This window comes from Papilio polytes, unplaced genomic scaffold (assembly GCF_000836215.1).
Source record: "Papilio polytes unplaced genomic scaffold, Ppol_1.0 DF823731.1, whole genome shotgun sequence".
NCBI classification, from domain to species: Eukaryota; Metazoa; Arthropoda; class Insecta; order Lepidoptera; family Papilionidae; genus Papilio; species Papilio polytes.
The window spans coordinates 6,222,339-6,231,827 of record NW_013525473.1 but is presented as its reverse complement, the minus strand read 5'-3'; the positions used below and the strand labels follow the sequence as shown (position 1 = coordinate 6,231,827).

At 37.5% G+C, this 9,489-nt stretch overlaps 2 protein-coding genes across 2 annotated transcripts in view; both read left to right on the top strand.

Annotated features, from left to right (window-relative positions):
* LOC106103534 (transmembrane protein 161B) overlaps nucleotides 1-2,491 on the top strand; it is a 7,999-nt gene extending 5,508 nt beyond the window's left edge. The window contains exons 6-9 of the mRNA XM_013283314.1: nucleotides 419-559; nucleotides 1,194-1,368; nucleotides 1,694-1,918; nucleotides 2,333-2,491. Of these exons, the coding sequence (XP_013138768.1) occupies nucleotides 419-559; nucleotides 1,194-1,368; nucleotides 1,694-1,918; nucleotides 2,333-2,449 (658 nt within the window). The 3' untranslated portion in view covers nucleotides 2,450-2,491. The remainder of the gene's footprint in view (nucleotides 1-418; nucleotides 560-1,193; nucleotides 1,369-1,693; nucleotides 1,919-2,332) is intronic.
* A 2,683-nt stretch (nucleotides 2,492-5,174) lies between these two features.
* Nucleotides 5,175-8,317, top strand: LOC106103682 (heat shock 70 kDa protein cognate 4). The gene is made up of 3 exons (XM_013283508.1): nucleotides 5,175-5,285; nucleotides 5,718-5,922; nucleotides 6,480-8,317. The coding sequence occupies exons 2-3, from the start codon at nucleotides 5,718-5,720 to the stop codon at nucleotides 8,234-8,236; spliced, it is 1,962 nt and encodes a 653-aa protein (XP_013138962.1). The 5' UTR covers nucleotides 5,175-5,285; the 3' UTR covers nucleotides 8,237-8,317.
* The last annotated feature ends 1,172 nt before the right edge of the window (nucleotides 8,318-9,489 follow it).

Sequence of the window (9,489 nt, the reverse complement as noted above, 5' to 3'; positions counted from 1 at the left end):
AGATATTTTAACGAAACCATTAAGGCGTGTTGCTCACAAAAAATGTGTTGTGAGTTTAGGATTAGTTAACTCTAATTAGTTTTTTTTTTTTTGAATATTTTAGATTAAGGGGGCATGTTGAAATACTCCTTGGAATTTCTGTTTTTTTTTAATCAAAAATATTCTGTCAAAAAATGTTTTTTGTCAAGGATGACTTGTTTTTTTGTTTTCTTATTTTTACAAATAAAAATGTTTTAATAAATTGGTGTAACATCGTTTTTCCTTCTGTATTATAATTATTTCAACAATTTCTTACCATCATTGTGTTGGTGAAATTTGGCATAGATGTAGAGGATAATCTTGAAGACATAGACTACTTTTTTTTAAATTCCACACGGAAGGATCTCGGGCGATAGTAATATAAAAATTATAATTACAGATACTATGATGATAACAAACTGAAAGTGTTACTTTTGAATATAAACTTTGCGATGCCGTTTGTGCTCGTGCTACTGTGGGTGCGGCCGGTCACCAGACATTATTTGACTGTGAGAGTTTTTAGTGGAATGACAACACCGCTGTGAGTATATTGAATCTGATTATTTTTAAGCTATATAATGATTACAAAATACATAAGTTAAATTCATTAAAAGAATTAACATTTGTTTTATATTATACTTCATACTAATATTACAAATGCGAAAGTTTAGATGGATGGATGTTTGTTAGAGTATGTAGCCTAAACAACTGATTAGATTTCGATGAAATTTAGCATAGACGTAGAGGATGGTCTGGAAGAACACATAGGCTATTCACTTTTGTTTTTTTCACTTGCACGCAAACGAAGTCGCAGGAGAAAGCTACCAATATTTTTAAAACAACCTTTTTAAAAAAGGTAACATCTATACTAATATTATAAAGAGGAAAGATTTGTATTTTTGTATGTATTCGATTCACGTCAAAACTACTGGACCAATTCCAATAATTCTTTCACCATTAGAAAGGTAATTTATGTCAGTAATAGGGGCTATATTTTTACATGGGGCCAGTACAGTTGGACAGTATACTGTCCAACTGTAATGTCAGTATCCTATAGTATGTATACTATATACTATATACGGCAATAACTGTACTGGCTCACTGGCGCATTTTACATTATGCCAGTTGTAAATCAGTAGTAAGTTCAGTTACTAGTATAATTGCCACCATTCCAGTATGACATCGGAAGCGTTTGACACCCTCCGTGTTTGCCTGGTGGTGGTGTCGGTGGTGGTGAGGCTGGTGCTGCTGCCGCGCCAGCTGCAGGCCTACCTGGACATGGCGCAGAGGAAGCTGGACTCGCAGAAGAAAGAGGCAGGCAGGATCACTAATATTGAATTACAGAAGAAGGTTTGAAATTTTGTCAGGCATTGTTTTATGTATTGGATATCTTAAATTTTGATTTTTTTACATTTAATTAATAGATATCTTAATATAAATAAATTTTAATGAAGAAAATTAGGACTTTATTTATGTTAGCTGTTGCTCGCGACTCCGCCCGTGTGAAATTAAAATAATAATGAAAAGCATAGCCTATGTTACTCACAGATAAATTATCTTTCTAACGGTGAAACAAACTTTAAAATCGGTGCAATAGTTTTTGAGTTATTACAATACATACAAAAATACAAATGTTGTCATTGTTTTCGTATATATTCTTATTTCTTTTTTTCAGATAGCATCAGTATTCTACTACCTGTGTGTGGTCGCGTTACAATATGTGTGTCCCATCATAATGTGTCTATTCCTGACGCTGATGTACAAGACGCTCGGCGGCTACAGCTGGACTGGCTTGCTGTACGACACGCCGCCAGTGCCCGCCCCCACCAGGACTGTGGTCACTGGACTGGATGTTGAAGGCATCGAGCAGTATCAAATGGCTTTGGAGAATCTGAAGATGGTGAGTTTTAGGAAATAACAAGCCGTGTCCACTTTTGGGCAAAATGTACACTCGTATAATAAATCTATACTTATTATAATAAAGCGTAAACACACACTTCTTTATTGTCTAAGATGTCAGCAATTACAGCATATTTTTGAATAATACTTTTTAAATAAAAAGCCCTACACTTACGTCACGCTTAGGCTATAAATTTTCACGCCATTAAACTTAAGGGGTAAATATTTTGGATAAAAACCCTAAAGTGGGAAAGAGACCATAAGTTGCTGCCAACATCAAGGAAGCAAGGTTGTCATCATGTCATTTTGACATTTGTAATTGATAATTTAACAAATGTAAATAAAATAAAATTTTCATAATTTAATGCGGATCAAGTCGCACGGGAACAGCTAGTAATAAATATGTCTGTGTAAGATATTCACAGTGGAGGTGCAGCGCGGGGTGCTGGGGTTCGCGAGCTGGTGGTGCTGCTTCTCCTGGTTCCTCGCCACCGCGCTCGGCGCCATGTACCAGTCCTACTTCAGGATATGAACAACGGAAACTGCAACTCTCACTTTCAATATGACCAGAGATTTAACACTTCCCAATTTTTAAAAATGTAACTTCTATACTAATATTATAAAGAGGAATGATTTGTATTTTTAGATTTTTGTATGTATTCGATTGACGTCAAAACTACTGGACCAATTCCATTAGAAAGGTGATTTATGTCAGTAACATAGGCTATATTTTTTTATTGTCTCTTAATTTCACGCGAAATCGGGAGCAACAGCTAGTTTGAAATATAAATTAGTGCACAAAGCTTATATCTGTTTCATTCTAACAAAACGCCTGATTTTTACTGAATTTTACTAAACTTGCAGTTACTTAGCGATAACTTAACAGTAATTCTGAGTTATACAAACAAATCTTTCCTCTTTATAATATTAGTATAGATAACCAATTCCTTTGAAGAAAAGAAATAGATTAAACACTCCAAGATTAAGAATTTTATGATCTATGTTAAGCTATAACTTTAAAAGAGAGAATATACTCGCTTCTTTCTGTCGTTTCGCTAATTTGGCGAATTATGGTGACTTCTTGATAGTTACATATGGCTAACGATTTTGTTTTTGGTCGAAAAAGATAATATGTATTATGGCCAAAGAATTCTACAAAGGCTTCAATTTGTGTTGTGATTTTTAAAAAGAATAAGGACTTGACCCACCAAATTGTAAATTGATACCAATCCAACGTGTAAAATATATAAGGGAATTTTGTTACGTTATGACAGTGACTGATTTTTAAACTATCTGAGCCTCTGATCTATCTGACTGGTTTTTAAACTATATCAGCTAGTGGTGGGACAGGCCCTAAGAAGCTAAGAGAAAGAACAATTTTGTGAAGTGTGATTTTAGAATAACCCTTATGGGTTGAGCATTTTATGTCACGGATTTTAATATCGTTACTACAAATTATTTTAGAAAATACGAATGATTGTTCAGTTGTAATGTAAAAATCAAATTATAGATTCCTATTTAAATAAACAAATGTTTTTAGTTATTTAACAATTGTGTTCTATTAATTTATATTTAAAAGCTGTGTTGTACGTGAAACATTTTTTTTGTATTAAATTATTAATATTATTAATAATTATTAATTTGGTAGATAATTTTATAGTATTTTTACTATATTTGTAGAGTTAAAATCCAGTCAAAGTCGTTTTATTACTTAGTTGTAATTAAATGTTTTGTGTTTCGATTTTTTATTTAATTTTTAAGTATAAATAAATGTTTTTTTAAATGTTATTTACTTTTTTTACCTAAAATAAGGTAAGGTAAGTGAAAAATCTAAAATAGTCAATATTAATTGAGGAACAATCCTTACAATGACTAAAACAAAACTGGCTTATGAAACAAAATGCTGTGTGTTTCTTCTGTTGGTAAACTTGTATAACAGTCAACACTCTCTCTATGAAAAGACAGAGATAGCAATCTGTTAATAGGTTTCGAGAAAGGAATATGGAATTCCAGTTACATGATGACGAATAGATGTTGAACAGAACAATAAAATTAATCATACATACAAGAACATTCTCGTGGTTACGCGATATCCCGCGTATTAAACGTAATGTAATTATCAAGTCTGACTTGCAATTTTCATTGCGATATTGATTTATATTGTTTTGATTAAAATTTTGATATACCCTTTTGTTTCATTTAAATAGAATATTAGTATTTATAAGACTAAAATTCCTATAATCTAGTTCCCTTAAACTATTCATGAAACTCAACTTTAAAAGGTGTCCTCAGAAATAACTGACTTTGGCGCGCAAACCACCACGTGGTTTCCGAAACGTGAGTGCTTGATTAAAATAATCGAATTATTTCATAAATGTTTCACACTATTAATGTTTAATTAGTTATAAAATCTTTCAAACATTATCTTCTACAAATCCAGTACGCTTTATATTTTTTTCGTTTTAAATTATTCGATTTTGACTAAGTTTTTATCTATGTGAAGGTTAGGGTTTGCCTGAAAGTGTTGTCAGCACAAGAATTTTTCCCGAATAATAACGAAAAACTACCAAGTTTCGTGAATAAGATTGAGAATTCAGTATGTTCCTTATTGCATATCAATGTTCATAATTTAAAAAGATTGATATCCCTAATTTGCGTATATTTTTCTAAAATAAAAATCATAAATTTAACATTAAACTGTTATTAAGATAAAAATATTTTACTAAATATGAATCTTGGCTAAAGATTTAATGATTAGACTTTAAATATTGCTTCAAATGATAGCGTCGTAAAGAAACTCGTGTGGATGAATATGATAAAAAAGTTAACATTGCATCATTAGTACAATTTATTAATAGAAGACATCAATCGAATTTTCATTGATAACTCAAAGGTTTCAAACAATACAGCATTAGTTCGAGTGCATTTACATTAAGTAGTTAAAAATATTTTAAGCAGCTGACATGTTTCTAAACAATTTTTTAAACTTTATTTTACACATAAATTGTAATGCTTCCTTTTTGTTCACCTCGACCTTCTCGGCTTGGAAATAGGAAAAATCAATACTCAACACACGCAACACTGCATTTACATGTTTTACTGCAATAACGCCCCGCAGTACTTAATTTTAACCAATAGCGGCTCAAAGCGTCTATCGATCAATGCGTTCATTGGCCGGCCGGAAGGAATATTCCAGAAATCTCTAGTGACGTCGAATCGTTACGTGTGCGGATAAAACCACAGAGAGCAGCCAATGCCGCTTCAGTTTTATTTCGTGACACGAAGCCGTCAATCGCGCACGTTTGCTGAGAGATCTACTAGATTAATCTACAAAGCTACAGAACAAGAGGATTAGCTAAACTAACAAAGTAAGTGCCAGAATTTTATTAATACACAACAATTGCCTGGTGAAGTATAAATTATTATAAGATTGGGACTTGATAACGTTCTTTTTTTATGTTCATCGGGAAAGTTCCTTGAACTTTTATCAATTTAGTCAGCTTCCTCATGACTCAGTGATTTTCTATGTTGAAATTTAAGTGAATCTTGAGTACCTCTTTGTCGAAACTAGCACGTGGTAATAATAATATTGATTATGAATAGAGAATATCTTTTATCATCATACAAATTGCCATGTTTTCCGTCGAAACTATAGCTTGAATCAAATACAAAGCATTAGGTCATTCGAGAACATTCGTATTGATTTTTATATGGCGGCTGCGCATTCCCGCAATTTTTGATGCGCGTCTGATCCGCCATCTTTGATATTGTAAATTAACCTTTAATTTGTTTTGTTACAGATGGCCAAAGCACCAGCGGTAGGTATTGATTTGGGTACAACGTACTCGTGCGTGGGTGTATTCCAGCACGGGAAGGTGGAGATCATCGCCAACGACCAGGGCAACAGGACCACGCCCTCATATGTCGCCTTCACGGACACGGAGCGTCTTATTGGCGATGCCGCCAAGAACCAGGTGGCGATGAACCCCAACAACACCATCTTCGGTAAGTTTAATTGATAAAACGCGCGCACGTTGCGCTAACTCGGACCACGTGGTCTTCCCGGCCGGCACCATCAATACAATGCCTCTTCACTTAGCCGTTATTAAAATTTATTTTTATAATTTAGTTCTTGCTGTTTTTCTCAAAAAATCCTTTAGAAATTTTCAATGAATAGATTCTGTTGTAAGGCACTGTAGATGCCAATTAAATTACATAACCGCAAACTTTCCGTGATTCTAGTGTTTATTCAAGGCTAATTAAGTACATGTAAATAGATGTACGAAAAATAACGTGACCGCGTTATATGGTTTAACCATCTCAAGTTCGAGTCCGATTGACTCATAATTTTTTTGTTTACGCAAAACAATGATTAGTTTTAAGTAAGATCATAATAAAAAACAAACTTATACTATTGTTATATCTTAATGATGATACCCAATATACTAGACTAGAGTCTCTGAACATATTGAATGATAAAAATAATCTGAGATTTTATCATAATGAGGTGTTAAGGTTAAGAAAGAGTTCATTTTTATAACGTATCTGTCTGTTTGTTACAGACGCCAAACGACTCATCGGTCGCAAGTTCGAGGACACCACAGTACAAGCCGACATGAAACACTGGCCCTTCGAGGTAGTCAGTGATGGTGGCAAACCAAAGATTAAAGTATCATACAAAGGTGAAGACAAGACCTTCTTCCCTGAAGAAGTGAGCTCAATGGTGCTTACGAAGATGAAGGAAACAGCCGAGGCCTACCTCGGTAAAACGGTGCAGAATGCAGTAATCACGGTTCCAGCGTACTTCAACGACTCACAAAGACAGGCCACTAAAGATGCGGGTACCATCTCTGGCCTCAATGTTCTCCGGATCATCAACGAGCCGACTGCTGCTGCGATTGCGTACGGTCTTGACAAGAAGGGAGGTGGAGAACGTAATGTACTTATTTTCGATCTCGGCGGTGGTACTTTTGATGTGTCTATCCTGACTATCGAGGATGGCATCTTCGAGGTGAAATCTACCGCCGGTGACACTCACTTGGGAGGTGAGGACTTCGACAACCGTATGGTTAACCACTTTGTCCAGGAGTTTAAGAGGAAATACAAAAAGGACCTTACCACCAACAAGAGAGCGCTCCGTAGGTTGCGCACGGCTTGCGAGAGGGCGAAGAGGACCCTGTCTTCTTCCACTCAGGCCAGCATTGAAATCGATTCTCTGTTCGAGGGTATCGACTTCTACACGTCCATCACCCGTGCCCGCTTCGAGGAGCTGAACGCAGACCTGTTCAGATCTACCATGGAGCCCGTAGAGAAGTCCCTACGTGACGCCAAAATGGACAAGTCCCAAATCCACGACATCGTACTGGTCGGTGGATCCACTCGCATTCCCAAAGTGCAGAAGCTCCTTCAGGACTTCTTCAACGGCAAGGAGCTGAACAAATCCATCAATCCCGACGAGGCCGTCGCCTACGGTGCGGCCGTCCAGGCTGCTATCCTGCACGGCGACAAGTCCGAGGAGGTGCAGGACCTGCTGCTGCTCGACGTGACGCCCCTCTCGCTCGGTATCGAGACCGCCGGCGGCGTCATGACTACGCTCATCAAGCGCAACACCACCATCCCCACCAAACAAACCCAGACCTTCACCACCTACTCTGATAACCAACCTGGTGTGCTGATCCAAGTGTTTGAGGGCGAGCGCGCCATGACCAAGGACAACAACCTTCTCGGCAAGTTCGAGCTGACCGGCATCCCGCCCGCGCCCCGCGGCGTGCCGCAGATCGAAGTCACCTTCGACATCGACGCTAACGGCATCCTGAACGTGTCTGCCGTCGAGAAGTCCACCAACAAGGAGAACAAGATCACCATCACAAACGACAAGGGCCGCCTGTCCAAGGAGGAGATCGAGCGCATGGTGAACGAGGCCGAGAAGTACAGGAACGAGGACGACAAGCAGAAGGAGACCATCCAGGCCAAGAACGCGCTCGAGTCATACTGCTTCAACATGAAGTCCACCATGGAGGAGGAGAAGCTGAAGGACAAGATCTCGGACGCCGACAAGCAGACCATCCTGGACAAGTGCTACGAGACCATCAAGTGGCTGGACTCCAACCACCTGGCGGAGAAGGAGGAGTACGAGCACAAGCAGAAGGACTTGGAGGCGATCTGCAACCCCATCATCACGAAGCTGTACCAGAGCGCGGGCGGAGCGCCCGGTGGCATGCCCGGCGGCGTGCCCGGCTTCCCTGGTGCCGCTCCCGGAGCCGGCGCCGGCGCCGCGCCCGGCGGAGGAGCCGGACCCACCATCGAAGAGGTCGATTAAACATTCCACCTGTATTGGAAACGTCTTCTCATTGTCATCTCAGTGTTGAAGCTTAAAAATAAAGTAAATTATTGAAATTTCTGTCTTTGTTTTCATAAACCATTTCCTACAACTCGTAACTTATTAACACAGACCCAATTATTTCAATTAATGAATGCAAGGTTACTGACAGGTCAAGAGTATTCAGCTGTACAGAAAATCTAGCACAATTACATAAATGCATTAGGTCTTGCAGAATAACACTTACATACATTACTTATGGCTGGTTATTCGTAAAATTTGGTTGAATCATTGCTCGAAAAGATTATTTATGTTCATAATGCAAACAATACATTGCCCAACACGTTGCAGTCCAAAATTACTCGGCATCGTGCGTACGCTATTTTACTACTAATGATGGTTTTCTATTTGTGGACGCTAAGTTGACTATCATAACATTTTATCGGAATACAATTGCATTCAAATGCACTTTTCAGTTACAACCAACTCTGCATAAGTATGTACTTCATTATAATTATGTACACTCTGAAGATAAATAAAACACTTGTATAAAGCGTTCCGTATGCGTCAAACTAGTTTCGTATAAAATATGAAACTACTAGCTTTCGCTCGCGACTCCGTCCGAGTGGTATGGAAAAAAAAAGTGAATAGCCTATGTGTTCTTCCAGACTATTCTCTATATCTGTGTCAAAGTTCATCGAAATCCATTCAGCCGTTTAGGCTACAAACTCTAACAAACATCTATCCATCCATAAAAAAATTTACATTTTTAATACTCGTAAGATTAGTAAGATATCAATGCCAAAATCACAATCCTTCACGACCATGTTAACGTAACGAAAACTTGAAGAAATGAAAATACAAGTTTATTTATTAACACAGATCGATATGTCTGTAAGTAATGTTGACTTCCCATCAAGTGGGGTTCCATTATATCGACTCGGGGTCATTTCCTCATCAGTTAGCACGTAATTGGCGCGGACCAGACTTCGCTACCATAATTAGTTACAGTTCTCGTCTGTACTGCATTAAAAAGGCGATGTCTGTCCGAGGCCGTGTTGAGGACGGCACTAATTACCTTTAAATGATTCCTTTGCCCTTTTTAGTGATAACAAAATGACATTAATCTCTTGATGTCGGTAAAATGTTCAAGGTTGAAAAAAAAAACATTTGAGTTCGATTCCCAGACACAAAATGTATTTTAAGAAATCTGTCTGTACATTTTTTTTATTTGTAACGTAAGATTAGATATC

Excerpts from the sequence above, each read along its gene's own strand:
- LOC106103682 (XM_013283508.1), top strand. The coding sequence starts at position 5,718 with ATGGCCAAAGCACCAGCGGTAGGTATTGATTTGGGTACAACGTACTCG. Across the intron at positions 5,923-6,479 it reads CCCCAACAACACCATCTTCG|ACGCCAAACGACTCATCGGT; the intron begins GTAAGTTTAATT and ends TGTTTGTTACAG.